The sequence below is a fragment of the Ciconia boyciana genome, chromosome 12, assembly GCF_034638445.1.
Source record: "Ciconia boyciana chromosome 12, ASM3463844v1, whole genome shotgun sequence".
NCBI classification, from domain to species: domain Eukaryota; kingdom Metazoa; phylum Chordata; class Aves; order Ciconiiformes; family Ciconiidae; genus Ciconia; species Ciconia boyciana.
In genome coordinates, this window is record NC_132945.1 from 20778943 (window position 1) to 20803878 (window position 24936).

General features: G+C 44.2%; 1 protein-coding gene across 4 annotated transcripts in view; it reads left to right on the plus strand.

Moving 5' to 3' along the window:
* PAK3 (p21 (RAC1) activated kinase 3) overlaps positions 1 to 24936 on the plus strand; it is a 105014-nt gene that overhangs the window by 43278 nt on the left and 36800 nt on the right. For all 4 annotated transcript variants that reach the window (XM_072876608.1, XM_072876609.1, XM_072876606.1 and 1 more), the window contains 2 exons: positions 16656 to 16852; positions 23283 to 23383. In XM_072876608.1, the coding sequence (XP_072732709.1) occupies positions 16678 to 16852; positions 23283 to 23383 (276 nt within the window). In that variant the 5' untranslated portion in view covers positions 16656 to 16677. The remainder of the gene's footprint in view (positions 1 to 16655; positions 16853 to 23282; positions 23384 to 24936) is intronic.

A 24936-nucleotide genomic window follows, 5' to 3' on the forward strand; every position in this document is an offset into this window, starting at 1 on the left:
CCTGAGGTGACCCTGACCCCACCCTCTGCTGCTGAGGACCCTTGAGCCCTAGGATGGAGGTTCTCGGTCCCTTAGCCCTGCCTATCACCGCAGTGTGTGCCGATGGCCTTGGATGTTCCTGGACTTCAGAGTGGTGGTGCAGAGTCTGCAGAGCTTCTCCAGCTCAGTACACTGCAAGGTGTTCATAGCGTCTTTTGCCCTAAGAATTTCTTTAAAGGCCTCAAGGGTAAATACAGGGCCAGGAATTAACCTCGCTAGGAACAGGTTCACTCAGTGATGATTCTTAGATCATGGTTAGTCTTTGTGACCTGTTAGTTACTGTGGCTTTTAATTGGTTTAGTGTGTTCTGTGGTCTTCCCCCCCCCCAACCCCCCCCCCCCAGTTTCTTAATCAAAGCCTCTTGTCTTCTAAGGCCTTCTAGGGACATAAGTTTCTATGAAACTGATAATATTTCTCTATCAAACGTTTATCACTTCATGTTTGCATGGCCCTGCTGCCCAGCAGTGGATGGTTCTGTCTGTCAGCTTCTGTCAAGCTAAAGTGATAATGCCTCTGGTTTTGTGAGGTTTTTTTATCAACAGCTTGTATTTGCCCACTGACCTCAGAACATTTTTTTTTATTCTCCATTTCCAGTGTTTGGTGGCATTTCTCCAGTCTAAGATTGCCTCTTATCATTGCAGCTGGCTCTACAATCCAGCTGGAATCAAATTGGTCTTTGATTTAATGGCACAGCAGCAAACATAGCTGTAGAATGGCTGGCAGCTTCTTTTGCAGAGCCTGACTATTGAGAGTCTGTTCATCTGCTGAGGTTGTACTGCAGAGATCCTTCTTTTCACAGGAGCATCCTCAGTCACTGCATTCACTCTTGTTATTTACTTTCTGGAGAAACTGCATCGTAAAGGTATTCTGTTTCCTGTATGTGTTTACCCTGTTGCGCTGAGCATTTTTCTTTTTGCGTATCTTTCTGTACTGTGCTCGGGACCACAAAGCCTATAGGCAGCCTGTATCTCCCTGCTTCCTGAGTTCCTTTAACCGCATTCTTACTCGGTGCAAATGCTCTCGCTCTTTGGGCCTGTCACTCTCTTCCACGCTCGCTGGATAGTCCAGATGGCCGTGCTGTTCGGAGGCATTTCTTTAGAGCTAGATCAGGAGCCTCGCATGTTCCCCTGTAAACTGGAACGGTGCGTGTCTCAGGCTGTTACCTGTTTCACTAGGGGACCTCTAGTATCTCTAGAGTTACACATAGACACGGTGACGCACAGCTCTGTAATCAAAGCATTTATTCTTTTCTCTGCTTCATCATTTTTGCCTAAACAATAGTGCCTTTGGACAGGTTCATTTTGTCTGAGATCAAACAATATATCAGCTGTTCTGGGGTTTTTTTTTAAACACTGTCCCTGGCAACAGTGTCTTCCTCATTTCTCGTCATTTTCTGCCACTTAGTAAAATCATTTCACCTCCATTTTTCTTGTCTTTTCCTCCTCAAGGACAGATCTGTGGCCAGGCTCTGTTCTTGCTTCTGTTGACTTTTTTTTCCTAGCAATCCAGCATTTCCAGAGGTTTGATATCCCCCCCAGTACTTCCTGTTTTTTCAGTTCCTAGGAGGTATTTTGTGGGCCTTTTGCTCTTCTTCACTTGCTATCCAGGTTGTTGACGCTGTATTGCACGTACTGCGTGCTGGCTAACAACATGATTGCGGTCAGGTTTCTGACACTAAACTGGCTCTTTATTAGGTTCTTTAAAGTCTGATAGATCTGGTGGAATAGAAGCAACCTCCCATCTACGTTAACGGCAAGGGAGAGAGCCGAGTTCCTCACAGAGCAAAAACAGACACACAGAGACAGTGAGTAACTTGTCTTAGGTCATTTGTGAAGTCTGTGCAGGTGCCCTGTGCTTGTACCCTCATCATGTGGCTCTGCCTCTCAGTATGTCCTGCAAGGAAGCAAAACAACACGCAGAGCCCTGCTCCTGTCCCCTGGTGAAGACCAGCTCCGGGTACTGGTTTGTACCGAGGCAGAGCTGGGGGTACTGTGAGCCCAGAGGCTGGCGGTGTGCTGCCAGCTCCCTCCTATCCAGCCGTCTTCCCATAGCTTCCAGTGTTCCTCCTGGGATGGGGCCTGGGAAGGAATATGCCTACATCACTCACTGTGGACACGGGCATCTTGTAGCCAGGTACCCATTTGAGGTGGCAGTTGCTGCTAGCTGAGCCGAGGAGCAGCAGTTTGCTGCTGTCTGTGTACGCATGGAAATGCTCTTTACAGTTTCAAAAGTCACCCAGAGTTTGTCAGTACCGGGAGCAGGGCACAGTGGGGCACAGGCCTGTTGAAGGCTGCCAGAAGGGAATTGCAAGGCTCTGCAGCTCTATGCAAAGCAAGCACAGAGACGTGCCATCTTCTGCCTGCTCTCCAAGTTGGCTGGTCATGAGCCATCTCTGTCTCGGTACTGCGTGTGTGTGTATCAGGTGTGTTTGCTCAGGCACAGTGCTGTGTCAGTGCAGCTGGGTCTGCCTCCTCGCTGCCATCTCAGTGCCCTTGCACGGGGTCTCCAGGCTGTGTGCCTACCTGTGGATGTATGCCTGGGGAGAGCAGTGCACCTCCAAACCCTTGGCCCTTGTTTGTAATGGAGGATAAAGACAGGCAGAGGAGCTGTTAAGATTTTCTTGGACATCTATGTCCTTGCATACTGCTTCTCTGTTGTCCTTCCCAGTTCTCAGCCTGCTTTGCTTCTTACAGAATATGTAACAATGCAGCTGTCATTTTGTGCCTCAAAATCCTCAATTAATGTACTTCAGTTTTCTTTTAAGGCCTGAAGTTGTTGTAAATAGAAAGTAGGGGGTGTCAAACAGTAGTAGGCTTCAGCCAGCAGCAGGGTAAATGTTGATGAGCTGTTTTAAGAACAAGTTTCTTTGCAAAGCTTTTATGCCATAAATCTGATGTGTGCCTGGCACAAGGGATCTATTTTGGGTCCTGGTGTTGTCCTCTTTCCTCTTCCCTTGCTTTTTTGTTTGTTTACTTGTTTCTGTGCTTTTTGATGGTTCCTTATTTTTAGTGCTTTCTTTGACCTGATACAAGATTGCATTAGTGTCAGCTGCTGCTCTGGGAGTTTGTACTTTTGTAGGGATTTGCATTAGGACCTCAGGCTGCTTTAGAAACACCTTCTGAGTGATGGAAGCACTTCCCTTTTAAAGGAGCAAGTGCAGACAGCTCCGCACATTCTGGACAGAGACCTTCAGAGATGGGGGTACACTGATGTGTTGGGAACAGACGTGGCTTGGCTCTTGTCTGCTTATATCAAAAGATGTGTGTCCTTTTGCATCAGTGACTTGCAAATGTGCTCCCAGGTTCTTCAGACAAGGCGTCTGTGGTTGTACAGAGAAGCTAAGTGGTTTGTCCTAGGGAAAATTTGCAGGAAACAGTAATAAAACCCAGAAGTGTGAGATACTTACCAGTTGCTCTAGCTAGGATTTGTATCACGGACACAGTGCCATTTCCAAAACTAGAATAGTCCCTGCTGGCTCAAGCACTCTCCTTTACAGTGACTGAGGCTGGGATGTCCTTATTCCTGGATGCCACCACCTTGTGGGGGGGTTGTTTCGTCCTGCGCTGGGCCCAGTGTTCTTAGCCATGGTGGTTGCAAACTATGCAGGAGGCTATGGACAAGTGCAGAGGAATTGTGAGTAGTTCTCTGAACCCCTTCATTTTTTCATTTAGGTGGTAAGAGGATGGTGAACTGTTTACTGTTGTAATGTGGAGTCAGGCAAGGAGTAGTAGAGCACTACTCTGGAGCAGAAGATTATCTTTTTTTTTTTTTTTTGAGCAATGAGGCGTTAGTTGCTGAATCCCTGTTTTAGCAGTTTAGAAATACCAGACCATTGTGGTAGCTGAGAAAACAACAGATTTAGTGTGTGGACCTTGTTTGGCTTTCTGCATATAGGTGTCATTTCTCCCCTGACCTATTTAAAAATAGCATTTGTACGTTTGCTCTCCTAGTCTTCCCATCCTGCTGCTCTGAGGCCAGGGTCTAGCTGGCAACTGGAAAGAAGTGCACGCAGCAACTGCTCTGTTTCCCTCTCTGACTGCTCCAGATCCATAATACCCGCAAGGTAGATATGCCATTACGCACGATAAGATCACTAACGTAGCAGGTGAATATTAGATATATGAAGCTAGTCAGCTGTAAATAAAAGGCCTGGCAAAGAATAAAAGGCAAAACGTTGTCCCTGAGGAAGTAAATGGGGATATGAATGCGTTCCTGCCCTAGTGCCCTAAAGAGATGATGCAGAATCTGGAACGCATCCACCTCCCGGGTGAAAGGCATGTGTCAGCCTGGGCTCTGCCCTTTCCTCACCTGGAGGCAGGAGCTGTGTCCTTACAGACATATCATAATGTCTTGAAGATCAGTATAGCAAATCTTCTCATGGGGTGTCGGTCTCTGTCTCTGTTTGTGGCATTTGGAGGCCTAAAGTCTATCCCGTGCTCTCCTAATTAGAGGCTTTGTCTTCAGCTGCAGCAGCAGAGCTGGAGACATCCAGAAGACTCCCTGTTCTTTATTTTTCCATCTTGGAGTGGGGTTCACCTCCCAGCTCTGCCTGGCAATCCTGGGGTGGCCTTGAGTTACGTCTTTTAAATGTCAGATTCATCCTTCTCCTCTGGCACAGGAGTTTAGTGTTGTTTACTATAGCAAGTTTCTCAGCTCGCAGACTAAGGATTGCGAAGGCAAAATGAGCTAAAAGGTGACTGGAAGTACTAGAAAAGGGCAACTGTCTATAGTTTTCGATTAGTAGCATTATATTGCTTCCTCATCTCTTCCACAGTTGTGTGGTGGCTGTTGGCTTGGCTTGCATGTGTCTGGTGGGGCACGGGCCAGTGCTTCAGCAGAGTGGAGTCGCAGTCGGCACGGTATACCCTCCCTCTTGCTGCCTTCCTGGAGAGCTGCACACGTGTGTCTCGAGACAAAACCAGCTCTTGGGCTGCCCGTGGGGACCGTTGCAGGGGCAGGGGAAAGGGCCGCAGCCATTTCTTTGGTGAACGTTGTTAGCGTGGGTTGGAATGGTGCTAGGGTGGGGGGGTTCAGCTGGTTGTATTTATCATGGCACGTCTTCTATGAGTATGTCAAGCAGAGAATAAACTGTGGAAGAGCAGAGAAAGCACCAACACCTGCAGAGAATATGAGGATCAGGGAAACTGGTCCTTTTTTCTTTTTTCCCTCTCTTCTTCCACATCTTGTTTGATTATTTTTTAATGTAAACAAAACAAAAATCATAAACCACTTAGCATCTTGCCTATTATTAAAAGCAGTCTTAATGCACCAGCTGGAGTTCAGTAGGAATTTAGGGTGCCCAAAAAATATGAACTCAAGGACTTTTTTATATATAGAATTTTTATTATGGCAGTCCACCCAAGAAGAGGCTTCCTTTGATATTGTTTAAATGGTAAGAGAGAGAACAGCGATGAGAGCAAGTTTACATCTGCCAAACCCTGTGACTGGTGAATGCTCTGCCCAGATCTCTGGTTTTTAGCCTGGGTGTAGCTGGGGATCAAAACTCTGCTTGCGAGTGGCCAAATTCAAGCTGCTGTGCTGGTGGTTTGTGGTGCTGTCAGCCTTTCCTCTGCTGCAATAGAGCAGACTGCGTGAAAGGGACATCAGGTCTCTGCCTTGGCGTGCTCCGACTCCATTTTAAGCAGTGGGGTTGGTGGGCAAATGTGTGTTGCTCTGCCGAGGGCGTAGACACAGACCACTTCGTGGTGCTGTGCATGTAAGTTGGAGACAAACCCTGCACCCAAATGCATGCGCACTGGAGAGGCACAAGAAGTGAGGAAGAGAGGCTAAAAGATAGGAAGGAGAACATGGTGAAGAGACTCCCAAGCTGTCCAAGGCCAGTGGAAGAACTGGCAGTTCAACCTGCGTGTCCTGAAGCTGTGTCGACAGAAGAGAGCAGTGTCTTCCTGGCAGTATGAAGCGATGACATCGCCCTTGCGTGGTTCCAGATGTATTGGTGTAAGGGAGCTTTGTATCTTTTTCTTCAGAAAGGGACATGCGTGTTGTGTAAAATAAGAGACATTTGCATTGATGCAATACCACAGCACGATTTTTCCTGGGGTATTTCTCAGGTATAGGGGAAGCATGAGTGATAGCCTGCTGCCTTACTAGGTTAGCATAGATTAACCTTTAACACGTCTTCACCAGAGAAGATGAGAGAAGGGCTGAAGTTCTTGTGCTGACTTGCAGCAGTTGTGATCTTTGAACGCAATGATAGTGTGCTCCCCACCACATAAATATGGGTATCGTTCAAACTCTGTCAGATTAATGTTTCAAGTGTCCAGGTGCTGTTGCACTCCAACTGTTGCTGTAAGGAGCAAGCCCAGGTTTGGGTTCTCTGCATTGCTTTGGGGCCTTGCCTTTCTCTGGCTGAACTAATACAATCACAGCCCTTTGGTTAAGCCACTGCAGAGACGCTGCTATAAGGCTTCCCAGCGTGAATGCTCTTTTGTACCAGAAAAAGATGATGTCTGAAGAGCACAGATTCTTTTACTCTATACTCCGGTTGACTGTGGCCAACTAAGTGAGCCAACAAGTGTTCAGCCTGAACCTGCGAAAAACCCAGCAATGTGGGTTACAGAGCATTACTGTGGCCGAAGGATTACTGCCCGGCAGTTGAGTTGGGGTCAGTGACTGGTCCATTTTAATTGTCAGTTAGAAAGCATTTATATCACTTTCAGGATGCAAGAAGGAGAGGGCATGGGCAGGCTTTGCTGCCACACTCAAAGGACTTAAGTCACAGCAAGTGGATTGCTTGTAACTGTCTCTGCATATATAGCTTGCAGTAGGGGCTGGCTTCTCATACCTGAACTCACACACTGCTTCAGGATTGACTTCAAGCTGCTAACTCCAATTAGAACTCAAACAATTTGTCTTGGCTATTTTAATCCAAATTAAGGTAATGAAATTTTTTATTGCTGCAGTTGCGATGTTGGTGTCTCCAATAAGTAGCTTTTCTTGGTTTACGTTTGACTCCTCCTAGAGAACAAAAGTGAACCTGAGGCTTAAGCTCTGAACTAGGAATAATAAAGTCCATGTGGAGAATTATTTCAGTCTATCTACAATGGTTTAAATCCACACTTCATTTCACATAGACACTTTCATGTGTAGGCAAGGGATGCAATCCTGTGGAATGTGAGATATTTGATAGGCACAGTTGATTTTGACACATCCTTTTCTGCTTTGTGGAGCCCTTCAGCTGTGTAAATAAAAAGCAAAAGAGGGAGTGGTAAGATTTTTGGGTTTTCCTCTTGCGTATGAATGCCTTTTCTAGGTAGTTTTTCATTATTTCTTATCAGTCCCAGGGAAGTGTTTCCCATTACATTAAAAGAAAATAAAGAAGGGGGGGGGGGCAAAGCCTGTGGCCTCATGGAGATAGTTCTGGGAGCTTCCACCTCATTTTCATGTCCTTCGCTTTTTCCTCTTTTAGCTCCTTCTGGAGTGTCCATTGCTCTGGCAGTCTTAAGCATGTCTCCAGATTCAATGGCTTAGAGCACAACCTTTTTGTTTCAAACCATGATTCAAAAAAACATGACAAAAACACCCATGTAGCTGTCTGGGATTGGGTACGAGTGGGTGGAGGTGCTGGTGGAAGTTCTCTGCATGTTCTCTCTGGGTGGCAGAAGTGTCCCAGTGACCCAGCTAGCTTTTCTGCATTGTCAGGGCATGATGTGTCCATACCTTTGTCATATGAAGTTAAGTAACTTTTCCTATAAAAAATAGTTACCTAGAAGTGTGTTTCTTAATGATTTAGAATCCATATACTGTCAGTGTTTTTAAAACAATAATGACCAAGAGGCTGTCTGGCACAGGGCTACCACAGGGGCTTTCCTGGCAGCCAAGTTTTGAACATGCACTTACTACCCGTACTCCCCTTTTCCGCGTTTCATTTGCTTGTTTCTGTTAGGTGACTGTGTGCATTAGGTGGTTTTGCAACCACTTTGCAGGCCATCTTCTGATGCTGCGAGGTGCTTACTTAATGTAACCCGTAGGCATATACTTCCTTTCCTTGCTGTGCTGTTATGAGGTTTAATTACTGAGTGCCTGGATAAGGTTTCATGTGGAAAGCTGTTTCACTGCCCCACACCCTCTGTACACACACTTCTTCCCCTCCCAGGTCATGTAACCATCCCAAAGCTCGAGTGGTTTAGCGAGTGGCCAGGATCCCGGCATGAGCGCAGTTTGAGCGGGTTGCTTTTGTTTTGATGTGATTAAAAAACACCCACAAAGAAAATATGTTGGGCTAGGGGTATGCTCTAGGGCTCAGCCCCATCCCAGGGGGACGGGGAGGGACTCTTACTCTCTCCAGTTTTTATTTCATGGTGTCTCGCAGCTACGCTGAAGCCTCAGTGTCCTTGGTCATGTTATCTCATACATTAAGCACTGGTTAAGCACAGCCCTTAAATATACACCTGACTTTAAACATCGCTGGCTTTAGTGATGCAAAAATAATCCCATGTTTTGCTTTTTGGGACCACAGCCTGAAGAGCCATGGCTTTGTACAGAGAGGGGAAGGTGCTCTGTTACAACCTGGGCAAGTCCCAATACTCGTTGCACTTGGGAAAGTGAACCTATGTGAGGAGCCATGAAGCTTTTGTAGTGGGAGCAGGTATTGAGTATTGGGAGTCTGCAGAGCAGCAGCGAGTTTCCACCATGTGGGAAGAGGCACTTAAAGTGGGTGGGCTGAAGGGTGTTGTGAGATGAGTGTCAGATGCATTTTGCAACGTGTTGCCTGTGGTTGCATTGGCAGTTTGCAGAGAAAGAGTTGAAAGAGTTGTGGAAAGAAATGTAGTTAGATAGGTAGACTAAGCGTTTGAAGAGGAGAGATCCTTGAAGACCATTTACTGAAAAATGCTGTCAAATGTAAATTAAGCAAGGCGGGGAAAAATATGTTTGCAGGTTACTTTCATCAGTTGTGACAAGCTCCACTGCTTCAGTCCGTTCCCAGCTCTTAGCAGTTTAACTGGGTGACTCTTGGGGTCCAGACAAAGGACATAATAATTTAAATTTGAAGAAATATTTAGTCAAAACCATTAAACTCACAGCTACTGCATTCACATCCTTTCTGTATTCATTGTTTGACACTATTGCTGCAAGTGCACTGTCAAGAGTGAATTTTAAACCAGTATTAGTAAGTCACTTAGTAAAACTCTTAATGCTGCAATTCCTAACAGAAGCTTGTTTATCCCATCTCAGAAAACAAACAGTTGCAAGTCCTTGTGACCCGGGTAGTTTTGCTTGGATACAACCTGAATTCAAAATACCCACTCTGTACAGGGAGCTGCTTAGGAACAGCTAGTTCAGAGGCCAGAAGTTACTTGTAGGAAGTTTCAGAGGATAACTTCTGAATAAATGAATATATTGGAGGAAATAATAAGCTGCTTACAGGGTGTTTGCAAACAGAAACAGAGAGTACATTCATCAAAGAAATTAGTCAGTTTGAATAATTTGTTTAGCTCAGAGCATGTTTACCTGCCTGTGAGGGGAATGGGGAGGCTTAATTGGCAAATGTTTGTATTGTGCTTTGAGACAGTTGTATGAAAGGCAGTACGAAAGTGAAGCGTTACTGTTATGGTTTCTAGGGTTATAATTCCTTCTGTAGTTTGTGTGAATGCTGCCTTTTTTCAGGGTTGTATAAAGAAGGGACGCAATGGTGGTTTTGCAACACGTGCGTATGGGGGAGGTCCCAGAAAGACGTCTTTACTCCCAAGGGCACCGGGGCACCCTGGCTGCGTCTGCCCTGCCCGCAGAGCCGACCCCATGCACCCACCTCCCGGTCTGCAGGCACCCAGGGGTGGAAGCGGCTGAGCACCGACTACCCCGGGGGCATTATGGACCCTGAGTGCCCAGGCAGAGTTGTGTCTGCTTTAGCTGATGCTGAATATGGGCCTTTTTTGTCAAAAAGGCATCAGTATTGTATTTTAACTTAACCAAGTTTTGCAGAGAAGACAGTAAACATCTTTCAGTAAGCAGTGAAACTGTAACTGCATTCATCCTGTACAACTAACCGGCTGCTCTTTCAAATGAACTTTAAGAAAACTGGAAGTAAACATGCAGATTTAGAAAAGCAGATACAGTTCTTCTGCAGCTGGTCTGGGAAGTACTGTATAAATACCTTCAGATAGTACTTAGCGGAGTGTCTCAGTACTCAATATCTAGAGAGAATCCTTCTCAGTTACATCACCATTGATTTCTGGGAAATGGATGAATATCACTCGGAGCAGAATTTGGCCCATATAACTAAGTAATAAAATATCTTTTTGCAGGAAGTATATTTATAAACAAAGAGCAAGCATTGCGTCTTCAGGTTACGTTTGCAAAGCTACTGCCTGAAAATTGGCATGGCTCCTTCCAGTCAGGGGATCTTAGAAACAGTTTTGCTGCATCACAAGCTGCAACAGTATCTCTGAGGCTTTGAAAATGAACACCAGTGTCTCCGCAAACAGGATACCCTTTGTGAGTTTTAATTGGAACCAGTCATGTCTGAATGCTGCAGACTTTGAAATAACGTGACTAACCTAAGAAAGCTATTCAAGATGTATCTACAAGATGTATTCCCCAGATACACAGGGGCGAAGAGCTTGCTGGGATAAAGGCCCAGCATGAGATTCTGCTCTGAACTTGAACTGAATTGAACCAATTTTTTGTGTGTGTGTTGTTTTGAAGACATTTGGGTGCTTCAGATATCTTCCTTCCTCTCCTCTCTCTAGCTGGGCAAGAACTAGATGCAAAAATATTATAAGACAGGCTTTTGCACAGGGGGAATTGAGTCATGAAGAAGCTGAATGCCATGTATTTAAAGTCAGTGTTTGTCTTTACACTTAACAAAACTGGTGATTGGAAGAGGTGGGGGGGAAGTGGGGGAACATTGGATTGTCTTCTGTAACCCTGTAATAGTTGTGTAGAAGGAACTGACCTGGCTGAGAATTTAATTTCAGCTTTTGCCGCTTGGCTGTGAAGCCCTAGCTAACACTTTTTTGTATTTTGGTACAACAGTCTGTTTCTTTAAATGCTTCCTTAGAGCCAATGGGCATTGAAATAAACTTTCTCTGGAAGTAGGTGGTTATTGGGTATCTGTCCTCTTTGTTGCACACATGCTATTATCTTACGAATTTCTTTTAAAAGGGTTACCAGCACTGCTTTGGTTGCACTAATGGGGTCTTTGAGGACTGAGGTGAGGAAAATCCTGTTGATTGTGCGCTCCATCCTCCTGGTGAGCACGGGCTGGCCTCTTCCAAAAGCTGCCCCTGCTGACAGCCTGGGTGGCTCTCACAGCTCTGGTGTGGTGTGGTGAAGTGCTCTGGTAGCTGTATTGTAGCAGCCCTGCGAAGCGAGGCACAGTGTTTCACGGGTCTGCATGCAGGGTTTACCAGGATCTCATCTCCACTGCAGAATTATTCTGCAATCTCAGTTCTGATTTTTTAAAATTTACTCTAGTGCTCAGGGCTGCAGGAAGAGTCTAAAAAATGTGACAGGAGTGTAAACCAATGCCATGCTGTCTCCCTGAGCTTGTGAGGGCTGCAGAATATTAGCTCGGAGACCCTGGAACTGCTCCCTACCCTTCAGTCAGCCCTGTGGATTTTTCCATCCTTTGGGCACAGCGTATGTTACTTCAGCATTGTTCTCCTAGAATTTGCAATTCTGATACAGGTGGGAATTGGAGGGTTTTTTTGTCTTGAGGGGTTTGCTTTCAGTAGCTTCTTTGGGAGAAGGTCTTCAGTGGATTATGTGCTTCTTGAAGTACTGCATAAAACTTAGTCAGCATGAAGTCAGAGACTTGGGAGTTCATCTTGCACCTAAGAAATGGAAGTTTTGTGACCATTTCTCTCCAGGGAAGAATGCAATCATCAACACCTTGCATGTCAAGTTGAGACAGCATTACAGGGAGCAAGGTTGCTGGGAGCCTGCCAGGAGGCATAGCAAAAACTCATGGAACCAATGTGTGTTTTGAGTGGAGAGACTTGTGTCTGCATGAACAAGAAGTGTATGAAGGGGATGAGGTAGCAGAGATTATTTCTGGGAGGCAGGAATTGGTGCTGCTGCAACACTTATGGATTCTTAATGAGGCAGTAGTTATCATTTCTGGGCATGGAAGAAGGGGTGCAAACCCCGTCTTATGATCAGGAAGCTGAATGCACTGTTTGCTAAGAGTTTCCTAGGTGTGCTTCGTTGCATGCTTGCTGGTTTATCAGATGATGAGAGCAGTGAAAGCATCTTGTTTTGAAAGGTAATCTCCAAAGAATGAAATTCTCGGTGAACCTCACATTTGTATGAAATCAAGATAATTAGCTTTTAGAATAGAATAGGCTATTTCAGTTGGAAGGGGCCAACAAGGATCATCTAGTCCAACTGCCTGACCAATTCAGGGCTGACCGAAAGTTAAAGCATGTTAAAGGCATTGTCCAAATGCCTCTTAAACAGTGACAGGCTTTGGGCATCGACCACCTCTCTAGGAAGCCTGTTCCAGTGTTTGAACACCTTCTCTGTAAAGAAATGCTTCCTAATGTTCAGTCTTTTGACCTCCCAATCTTATCAATATCCCTTTATTAAAAAAAAAAAAAACAAACCACCAACCCAAAACCAAACCAAACAAACAACAAAACCCTAAAAAAAATTAAAAAGTGAGAGAGAGCACCAGAATTCGACTATTTGAGTGAATATCTGGATATGGCATAATCATTTCCAATAGACAGAAGGTGCTTTTGGATGGGGTTGTCCTACGCAGAACAAGACTAGCAGGACCAAGGACTTGTTATTACGATGGGAAAAACTGGCCCTGGGATAGAGTTTAACTTGGGCTATCATGCTGTTGACACTTCTCTGCAGTGTAAACCTGAGAAGTTTCGGAGCTGAATACGTCGTGTTGGCCCTCCATTCTTTACAGGTTTTCTCTAAGTTGAGGTTGGAGTGAATCGGTACAAAACACTTAAAATCTGAAGTTTTATGTGATAGTGGATGTTCTTTTGTCGTGATGCAGTGGTACATGGGAATTCTCCAAGTTAGAATGAATGGAAGAGCAGATGGGCTCTGATCAGGAAAACCATAAATTGTAAGTCTCTTGGTGTGTATTGCCTTGTGGTTTGCTGTAGTTTTCATTTAGAACAGCTTTAGAAAGTTAATATCAACTGTTAAACCTTTTAGGCTATCTTCCCCCCTCTTTTTTTTTTTTTTGTTTTCTGGTTTAGAAGTGAATAAAAGAGCTTTGTACAGTTCTTGAAACTGAGCCTGAAACAGCTCTGAACAAAATATAGTGTTCCTTTCAAAATCTTGGAAATAATTACATCATAGACAAATTGGGCCAGAAACCGTTAATAGTATTCTTTGTGGAGTGAAATCCCATGGGAGGACCTATTTCAGCAAACTGGCATTGTTTACAAATAGATACAGTGGCCGATACAGTTGTCCCATTCTGAGGGACAGCTGAAACTTTGTGCCCTATAATGGACTTCACAGAATAACCGTCTTGCTTTTGATAACAAGCTGAAAACGTGCCTTGGTGCTTCTAGCGTCAGCCTCACGCCAGGGATCTCAGGGAGTGAAGGTTGTCTTTGGCACCGGAAAAGTATTTGTAGGTGGGTAAAGAGAAAATAAAAGCCTCTGTTTCCGTAAGCTCCTAGTCTGTGAGAATTGCTGGAGGGACGGGGAGCCGTGTCCAGATGTCTCTGTTGGGCTTCATAAGCTGGGAACTCCCTTGCGCTTCCCTGTGCAGAAACACCTGGGCATCGTGCACTTTCCCTCCACCAGGATAACACGCACGGCACACGTAGTTCTCCCTGTTACCTTACAGCAGTGATCACTGGCTCTTCCCCCCCCTTACTGGAAAACCTGCTGCATTTCAGGATAGAAATCACAAAGATTAGTGATGTTAACTGTTTGACCTAAATCTACAAAAGCATTTAGTTCTCTAGGTAAATAGGCTAGTCTGTACTTGAAAGTTAGATCAGCACAAGCCCTAGCCTGGGCACAATTACAGCTATTCCTTGGTGATATAAAGCACATTATTGCCTACATATTTGCTTCCATAGGAGGGTGGGCCATGTTCCTCCATCGCCAGACGTTGTCCTCCAGTCGGTCTCCACGGGACAGCCGGGCTGTGTCGGCAGAGCCCTCTTGTGGGGACCGGGCACATGCTGGGGACCGCGGTTTTCTGTGAAGGATCACGGCTGTGCTGTCCCAGGTGGCGAGTTCCAAATGACACCAACATCTTTCTGTCTGACAGCTGCCTCCAATACATGACTGCATTAGTGGAGAGTGCCTGATCTTTTCCACGCTTCTGGGCCTGAAGGCAAACTGTAGGCCTGAAGGCAAAGCTCTAGGGAGCAACACCTGGCCGGTGGCTGCCTGTGGTTTGGTATTGCCTGTGCAGCGTACAGGTGGAGGTGAGCAACTCCATGGTGCAGGGAAGGTCTAGCAGTTCACATAGGGCTCGAGTCTATGAGCAGACATCCTCTGTGGCTGGTGAACACCATATCGATCTACCAGTGGAGCAATTGTTTGAGCTTTCCCTAACTTACTGCAGGCAAAATAAGCTAGAATAGCTCAGGCCGCTAATTAAACACAAACCAGTTGATGAGGTCAGCTGGGAAGGGTGCTCATGCAAACTGCTCCCCTGATGGAGGTGAGCAACTGGGTCAATAACGTCTTTAAGCACATGTTTGTGAATCAAGATCTCCAGGATCCCCGTTTCATGCCGTACGTACTAGGGAGAGGGCTGGGACCAGCCGTTGCTAGGGTTTTCAACTGTGTGACCCCGGGATGGGTCCCTGGGATCCCTGGGGATCCAGATAGATGTTCAGGAACCCCACTTTGTGGACCCAGGGACCAGTGCAAAACAGATGTGATGGTGTATTTCATTTATTGTTCTTGTCACTGGGCAGATGCTTTGAATCTCAGATCTGGCATTTTGGGATCTCATTTAGAATTAAATAAAAAATGTAAGTTGAGTAATAAAAAAAAGTGATCATTTTATGTATGATAATTTGAAAATGGTAACAAAGGGTAAAATGCCATGTCACGAAAAACAGTCTAGAGTGAACATCTCTAAATGTTTCAGTTGGTCATTTAGTTTTTATGTGAAAGGTATTGTCAGTTAAGGCAATGTGGATTTGATTATCCTGTATTAATATATAAGCTGGAAATCCTGGCAGAACTCTAGCTATATCAAAATAAATGCAATTGTTGAAAATGTTAACCTTGGTTCTTAAAAAAACCAAAACAAAACAAAAACCCCAAACAAACAAGAAACAAAACCAAACTAAATAACCCCGAAAACCCTCAACCATGGCAGCTTTACCTGACCAAAGTGAAAGCAACAACGCTGTTACCAGTTGAGCTTCAGGACCTCTTTGTGTAAGTGACAGTCATCATGTTTGGCTGATACTTCTGGGAAAAAACCTATGACTTCCACAGCTGAAAAAACATAAGTTGCTTTATTTTACATAAGAGCATAGCTGATGACTGCAACAACTTGTGTTATCTGTGAATCAGCACAAGGAGAGATCCATAACACATGCACAGGGATCTGCACATGCCTTCCATGAAAGGAGCCACATTGATTTTTAGAGGGGTTGGAAGGCAAGGTGCCTGTAGAATTGTAACCTTTAAAAATACGCAGTATAGCCCACATCACATCTGATCTGTCTGAAATCGTACTCTATTTTAAGGTCTTAAAACAGTTCATTTTACCAAGCATTGCTTGCTTGTTAAACCAGCTGCTTAATTGAGACTTGAATTTTAATATGTAAGATACACTAGAAGAATTAGGAATTTGAAAAGTCTTACCTGCCCTGTGTTTTCCCAACTTATGAATTTCTGTAACAATTTCTGGGTATTTTTTTCCTTAGGTCAGTACCCCTGTTCTTAGCGGTCATCCAAAAGACTGTATGTCTCCACTCGTTGCTGATGCACCATACTTGGGACTTTATGGTGCCGTTATTCAAAGCTGTGCCACAAACAGCCCTGTGGTAACAGACCTGTGTGGTAGCAGGACAGAAAGAGGAAGACTTGAATTGTTTTCAGGATATGACCATTTTCCTGCTTAGGTTTTGATTGATTTTAAAGCAAACATTTTGCTAATTTTTAAGTGCAAAAAAGTTTTTAATTGGTACTTCTGAATGAATCTCCTTTGGGAAGATCATTCCTTTTGAAGCCCCACACTCCCAGAACTAAACCCTCTCCAAACACAGAGCAGGGAGGGAACAGAGATCTTAATGCTTGCTATCCATATCCCCCCAACATGCACCTTGTTTCTTACATCATAAAAATGGTTCACTGCGATACCAGGTAGTTTCACTAAACCATATAAATTTTGCTTTGGAAGTCTGGTTTTAGAGGAGAATTTCGATTGTGAACAACTGCAGGAAAAAAGTCGTCAATAAAAGTTTAAAAAGCCTTTAACGGGGAAAAAAAAAAGCTTTATTTTGATGGTAATAGAGTGATTTTTAGGAATTGGCCACTGCATTTATTTATAGCAACCAGCAGTAACCTTATTCAGAGCAAACGTCTAACAGAGAGACTTCCTTATTCCACCAGAAGGCTTTTCTTGCCCTCTTTCCTCCTCAGGACACCAGCCTTGGCACCCTTACTTGACAGGCATGCTTTCTGTTCTGCTTTTGCAGGAGGCTGTGAGGGCTGCTGAAGATGTCCGATAGTCTGGATATTGAAGAGAAACCTCCAGCCCCACCGTTGAGAATGAACAGCAACAATCGTGATTCTTCGGCACTAAACCACAGTTCGAAACCGCTCCCCATGGCCCCTGAGGAGAAGAACAAGAAAGCCAGGCTTCGCTCCATCTTCCCAGGAGGAGGGGATAAAAGTAAAGTATCAGCAGTGCGAATGGGTGGCTACATGTGTTTGCTTTCTGTTGGTTGCCATGTTTACTTTCTGCCACTGTTTTCTTTCTGTTTCAGTTACAGAACAGGGTAAAGTCCTTCCAAAGCCTTCTGTTCCAATTACTCTAGTAACATGTTTCAAAAGAGGAGGAGGTGTTCAGTCAGTTACTTTCTTGTCTTTGAAAAGCCAGTGAGATGTGCACATTGTGTGGCTTGCCTTTTAAAAATAACTTTATAGTTAAGCTGGGGAATCCTTTCCTTTGGATTTTGCTTTGCATTTGCAGTAACAGCAGAGATTAGGTTGTCTACTTTTGAAAATACATTTGCAGAAGTGAGAAGGCAATATGCCTGATACTTCTGGGTTGGTTGGGTGTTGGGTTTTTTTTAATGCACTTACATTCCAGGAACAGGAGCAAGGCTCTTCTTGCTTGTTGCTTTTGTAGTGAGAGTGGACGCAGAATGGCTTGGTTTAAAACCTGCTAGGTGTGGTTACTGCAAGAGAGTCTTTTAAACATGCCGGAAACAGCATTTCTGTTGCATTCTTTGAAAAGCATTTGCAGAAAGGAGTGTGTTTTGAGTTAGTGTCTTCACAGAATTAAGGGAAGGGATCTTCTTTTTTTGTAATGCCATGGGAACTGACGGGCTGCACCCACAAGTGCTGAGGGAGCTGGCTGATGTCACTGCAAGGCCACTCTTGATTATCTTTGAAAGATTATGGTGACTGGGGGGTGTTCCTGATGGCTGGAAAAAAGCAAATGTCACTTCTGTCTTTAAGGAGGATCTCGGGAACTACGGGCCAGTCAGCCTCACCTTGGTCCCTGGGAGGCTAGTGGAGCAAATCCTCCTGGAAACCATTTCCACACAAATGAAGGACAAGAATGTGGTCAGGAATAGTCAGCATGGATTTACGAAGGGGAATTCATGCTGAACCATACTGACAGCTTTCTACCATGAGATGACTGGCTTGGTGGTGAAGGGAGAGCAGTGGGTGTTATTTCTACTTTGGTAAGGTGTTCAACACAGTCTCCCATAGTATCCTCACAGACAAACTCATGAAGTGCAGTCTAGATAAGTGGACAGTGAGGTGGACTGAAAACTGGCTGAAATGCTGGGCTCAAAGGGTTGTGATCAGCAGCACAAAATCCAGCTGGATTTCAAGAGGAATTCTGCCTTCGATGTGCATCGCTGTTCCTCCAAGGAGAGCTCAGAACTATGGAACTGCGGTCATTCCCTCGGAGCTCCAGCTCACCTGCGCTGCTCGGCTGCCCTGCTCACGAGTCTCTTCCACAGGTCATGCGGAGCAGTCGGAGGTGGTCTGGCATTCAGAACTCCTCACAGGCAGTTGAAGGCACAATTTCAGCCCCATTCCTCCCCTCAGCCAGGGGCAGTCCTGACGGCTCCTCTCATGTGAAGGCTGTGACTGGATGAGCCCATTCCTCAGGCAGACCTGGCCAGTTGACTCTGCAGAGTGCTTCCCAAAATGTCCCCTTCTGGGAACAAAGTTAATTTTCAATTGATTCTTTTTAAAGGCCAAAGCTAAAATCTCTCCTGGCTTGTTTAATTCCTGGAAGGACTCGGGTCACTTCTTGCCTGACTGCCAGCAGGATGGTATTATCCCTCTCCGAGGGAACATTTCTTATGCAGGAGGTGCTGTGTGAAATGCATGCAGAAATGGGGAGATCCAGAAACAACCCCTCCTGGAAATGATCGGTGACATTAGAAATAGATGTAATTAACTACCAGTCAGAGCAGTCTTAGAAACATACAAGTATCATGATTTTAAATGTGACTGTGAGGGATAGTAAGCTAAGATTTATAGCTTAATTTTGTTGGGTGAAATAATAAATGGAGGAAGTTTAGCTTGGCTGGCCAAGCCCCTTGAAGTGGTTTAATCTCGGGGTTGGCTTGTGGGTTAGGGTATCAGCTGGCCTGTGCATGCTCCACAGACTCAGTGATACATTTTTGAGAGTCCTGCTTATAAAACAGAAGGTGATTAATACGGCTGCTCTCATCTAGTGCAGTGCTTTGCAGCATCACAAATTTATATTAATAGTCCACCACTGGTACTAGTAAGCAGAATGTGAAGAAAACACCGTGGCAGGGTGTTTCTGCCTGAACCTGCAGGAACTTTGTTGTCATTCATTTGCTCACCAGACAGGAGGGAAGTGAGGATGGATATGCTGCGGTGCGTTCTCTCCAAGGCAATGGTGTGTGTGGGGACCGCTGTGCTCGGAGACCAGGAATCTTTTGCAGTCACTCCCCTGTTGGAGTGTGGGGTTTTCAGTTAGGGTTTGAGCACTTCTGCATTTAAAACCTTGTTTTGGCAAGCTGCTGATGACTCTGCGGGGCCCCTCTGTGCTTCTACAATTGAAACGAGCCCCTTAGGCATTAGTGTCCTGCTCCTTCCCATAGCACTTGACCTGCTTGTGTTCCGTGGTATAGCTCCTCTCACCGCTGTCTCTGGGGTAAGGTACTCCATTTCCTGGGGGCAGGAAGCCAAGGCAGACAACTCCAATATGTTTCCAGTGTCATGCGGGCAATCTGTGTGGAACAAGGAGCTGAACCGGTTTCCCTATAGCCCGTGCTGAAGCTGTGAAATTGGCCTTCCTTCCTTGCAGGCAGTGATGGTGATGGGAGCCACGGTGGAGTTCATGGCATTAGTGTTCCCTTTCAGCAGAGTGCTTTTACCTCAGGAAAAGTGAGAGCAGAAAGAAATGACTTGGGTTCTTCCAGTTGTTTGATACAGCCTTGTTCTTCTTTCATTAAACCACCTGTAATTGCTGTGCTATGAAATAAATTAATAGTCTGTGAACTGGTGGCTCCATGAAGGTGCTGTAGAGCATTCAAACTGAAGAAATGAGAGGGGAGCAGGCCCACCACAGCTCAGATGCCCCTTTCAGCTGAAGAGGTACATCCGTGTTAAGATTACTGCGTGAATAATATCACTTCCATCGAAGCTGCTTTAGACTTAGCTGCAGATGGGAGCAGAGTCTGACCTTTAGTCATCTGGTTGCCTCCTATACAGAAAAACAAGAAAAGAGGGAAAGAGAAAAACCCAGCGGGGTTAAGATTAATGGAGGAGAAGGAAAAGGATAAGGCTGCTGGGGTGGGACAGGAGGAGCAGGGCAGGAAGGAGGATGGGAGGACAGCGTGAGTGACAGTGGAAGGGACAGGGGATGGAGGAAAGAACGAGATGAAGAGGAGGCGAGCAAAGAGGAGGGCGTATGCGTGAGGTCAAACCCTTTCTCCCTCTCTGGAGAAAAGCTGCCGCTTAGCTGAGTCACATTTTTCTGCCAAACAACTGCTCTTTTAACATAATAATGATGGTGATGATGCAGACTGTGGAAGACAGAAAACTCTCTCCTTGTTCTCTTTTAATCTGTAATAGTTGCTGAGGTGGTGCAGGTGGCCCTCATGGCTAACTGCTGTGCAGCAGGAGTGTATTGTGAGGGGCATTTATAAGAAAATCAAATAGGAATGTCCAGTATAAAACCCTTGAATCCAGTCAGTCATTGCTTCAAAGAAGTCGTGCCTTTTCAGATCATTTTGCTAGCTTATCTAAAACAGAAGTGATTTGAGTTGCAGGGCACAGACAGAAGTGTCAAAGTTTTTAGACTGGGGAGGGGTCTTGGAGATGTTTAAGGAGATGTCTAAGGAGATGTTTAATTCTGTATTTAATTTATAGTTTATCAGCATTTGGACCATAGGTGTTATATCCACAATCTGGTAGGCAGAGGTGTGTGAAGCAAATGAGCCAAATCTTGAGGAATGAGCCGGAACGCTTGCCCCCCGGCAGGAGAGGCCTAGAATGGATAAGTGCTGCTTTTGGTGGAACGTAATGCCTTCTTTCGCTTCTAGATTTGACTGTTGCTTTGAACTGAATTTGATGATCCTTTAAATCTAATTTTCACTGCATTTGTTTGCAAATGATGAGGTAGGAGAAGCCAGTTTTGTTAATCTGCAATAAGAAGTTATATATGCTGAACGGAGATGACATCTTGTAACTGGCAGCATCTATCCTGAAAATTAAACAACATCCTCTTAGAGATAAAAGAAGGGGAAGGCCTTTGCATTTGTATTTGATATATTGCTGGCATCTTTACTAAATGCTAAATGAAAATAATTCACCAGTTAACATTGTGTAGGGGTGTGCAGTACAGACAAAAGGTGACAATTAATCATTTAATGAGGATAAATGCAACAATGCAGAGAAAAGATTAGAAACATCCAAAATACTCTAGACTATAATTATGAAGAGCAGAGCATCTTCCAACTAAAGGAGGCTGTAAGGCAGAATAAAAAAAGATATGCAAAGGAGGCCTCGCGGAGCTACTGTCTGTGAGCAAAGACAGACCCAGGCTGGGAGGGGTGCTGATACACAGTGAGCTCAGCCTTTGGATGAGACCCCTAGGTAAACTTATGAAGCTGGCAAACATAATACTCAAACACTGAAGAAAAATGTTAATTAAAAGTCCGTGAGCATAGTAGTACTTTATGTTAGGAGACTGATGTGCCGGAAAACAGATTTTGCAAAGCTCCATCCTGGCTGATATTGGTAGAAGGGGACGCTTGCTTTTGAAATATGACATACACAAAATTGTCTTCATTTTGTGGTGCTGCACTGAGGGAATATGGAAGGCAAAGACAGGACCTAACAACTGCTCCTTTCTCTCCTGCTGATGTGTAACTATGGCACATGTATTGATTTTCATACTGTCATTAATAAATGGCGATACACCAGCCTTTGGAGATCCTGGTATACAGTCTCGTTGTGATAGACCCAGTATAAACCTCTCGTATCTCTCTGGGTTTCTCACAACTGTTAGCATGAAGTCATGTCACATCAGATCTATAGAGCAAGCCTGCTCAGGACCACAATGAGGATATGTAAAGCAGATATGCATTAAACTGATAAGAAGGGCAGCAGAGGAGAGGTGGGATCCTGGGGTGCAGAGTGCTTTCTTTAAAGATGTGAGATGATGTGACTTTTTTGTATTCTACATGAGCGTTTTATGTGTGTCTTATTTCCCAAGTTTGTGTTAATAACTCTCGCATGCTGCAAGCGGGCACTGTAATAGTTGTTCTGTTCCAATCATTAGCGTGTAATTTTTCCACCGAAATGACAAATGTATTTGGTAGAGTGGCAGCTCCCCTCTCGGCTGTTACAGGTACACCACTGGCACTAGAGAAGATCCTACAGATAGCTCTGTACTGTATTATTCAACCACGTGGTAGTTAGTCTTGGTTCTGAACCATGCTGGTTCTCCAGGGAAGCCAAATATTTCAGTTGCCTGCCAGCAGGATAGATGTTTGAATGTGGGTTTATGCTGTGTTTATCTGGATGGTTGGGAGTCGTCCAGAATGGGCATTATTGTCACCGTTTGTCAGAGAAATCTCTGTTGAACATGGATTCTTGATGCATCAGAGTGAAGGCAGCTTCTCTCAGCCTTTATTCCACTCGTTCTTTATCAGGGTCAATAAAACTGGGCTGAAGTGAGATTTGTCAATAGTAAAAAGCACAGGAGATGGATGGCCACAAGGGATGTTACTTTCAAAAGGTGTTAAAATAGGAGGGAGATGAGAAACGTATGCAGATTGACTGACTTCCAAGTCTCTCTCCTTCAATAAGATACTCCACACTCTGAATACTAGTGGAGTGATTTAAAAACAAGGAATTCCTGGAGACTAATAAAGCCTGGGTTTTATGGTTATATGTATTAGTTAATTGAGAGCTCAAATGAAACTTTTCCAATGGCTTTTATGGGATCTTGTTGCTGTACAGATTCTGTGGTTTCTAATATAGAGCTGTTGCTTCAGCCTTTAAGTCGGAGAGGAGGTAGGAATAGGATCTCTGTCTTCTCCTGAACTGCCTATTTTCAGAGAACTTGTAGGAACCTGGTTATCTTTAAAAAACAAAACAACAACAACCAACCAAACAAAAAAACCCTCTCGTCTCTGCTTGGCTGAGTTTGACAACAGGTTCAAAGCATGTTGGAGAAAAGGCACACATGCACGTGCATGTCCTGGGTGCTTTACTTCTGCAGGAACCCACAGAGCGAAGTCAGACAGGAGTTAGTTGCTAGATATGAAAACTTGATGAAAAAAAGAACTGATAATAGAAATCATACTGGTTAGAGATAGCCTAAGAAGGCTACTTCATGAACAGCTTGCTTTGGCAGCTGTGACACTGACTGGAAAAAAACTAAAATTAAATAACACCTTCTAGACCTTCCCAAACAGGCGTTGACAGTTAGGCTGGTGTTGTATTAGCTTGGGTCGATTTGTCAAGTAAGATGGACGTTTATTGATTTGTTTTCCACTTTTAAAAAACTATTTTGAGCACACTTGATTGTGAAAATTTTTGAATGAAAAGCTGTGCAGAAAATAAAGTGCGTGTTAATGTTTTGCCTCTAGCCAACAAGAAGAAAGAGAAAGAACGTCCTGAGATCTCTCTTCCTTCAGACTTTGAACATACCATTCATGTGGGATTTGATGCCGTCACTGGAGAATTCACAGTAAGTAACCACTGTATTGCATGCTTACGAGAGCTTCTAGTTTCTTGATGGTAAAATAACCTCCTGTTGCCAGAAACATCAGATGACAGCAGCTAGGCTGTGAAGAAAGAGACTTTTATTTGTTGGGCTTAAGATTTGGAGTGTTTTACTTCTGGTTCAGGCTGCTTTTTTTTTCTCCAAGGATTGTCAGCAGAGTGTCTGTGGAAAATGAAAACTAGGAAGAACGTAGGTGTATGCTTTTATCAGTCCCACAAGCTGCTACAGGGGTTGGTTATTCAGTGTCTTTGGAAAAGCATAAAAAACCCACACACATGTGCTTAGTGTATGTCTTGCTGTAGACAATCAGCCCCAAAGTGCAAAGACCAGCTGCTCTGCAGACAGCCCTTGGAGACGCCCAGGGAGCGGCAGCATTGTGGAAGTCCATTCATTTTAATTTAATAGCCTTCAAAATATGTCCATAGACTAGGTGATCAGACACGTTTGTAGCCTTTATGTATTAATAAAATAGCTGTCAGCTTTTTCTACTTATATCACGATGAAGTGTTGGGAAAAATGAGTCTGATAGAAGCTCCTTGAAGTCTGCAGGGGGCTTCAGAGCATTTTCTCTCAGACTACTAGTTAGATGCTGAAACTATTAATCCTTAAAGCTAAGATGGCAGTAAGCTTATGTTTGGTTGAACTGTGGAGGTGAGAGGAAACATTAGCAACTCTCCGTACCATCAGTAGTACCCTGTGAGCTAAGTGGTCAGACTGTGTTATCACCGTGTGTCAAACTGTAAAGTGTGCTAGTGCTGACTGGCTGCATACACCAAACAGGATGGGACAAATCATTTGCCTGGACAAAGGGTGGTTAGTTTTCAGAATCTGAGCCCTAAACCTGATTTCTTCATCATTTTTTACTTTGATTGCTACTTTTGTTTCTCAAAAACATTTCAGAAAGCTGGAAACTTTCTGTATGCTACAGTAGCAATAGTAATAACAACAATAACAATAGACAAAAAAAGACACATTTAATGACAGCATGTCTTCAAAGGAGTAGTGAATTGAATTATCCTTAGTAATTAGGAAATACAGCTACATTTAAAATATGTGGACTAGTTAATTAGCCTTTTTAAAATAGATGTCACTTAAAATCTTACTTCAAAATTTCTTCTGTGCCAAACCCTAGGGCTTGATTAAATGCTCATTTAAAAAGCCCAGATGTGGTCATTTTTGATCAGAAACTTAGCATAAAGCTTTTTAAATTGTGTTTTCCCTGCTATCTGTCCTGGTTTTCCTCTTTTTTTTTTTTTTCCTCTCTGTCTCTCCCTGTAGCCACTTTATTGTTCAGATTAATCTTCAGGGCCATTCTCTTTATCTTGGTATCGTATTATATATTCTGTTGCTTTCTGCTTTTGTTTTCTCCCTTTTGTGTTTGCATCCTTTCTTCCTGTCTATCTTTCCTTTCTTTCCTTTCTTTCTTTCCTTCCTTCCTTCCTTGTTTCACTGCTCTCCTTACTGAATGTTCAGCTGTTCTTATTCTATATTTGTTCTTCCTTTCAGCCTTCTGCCTT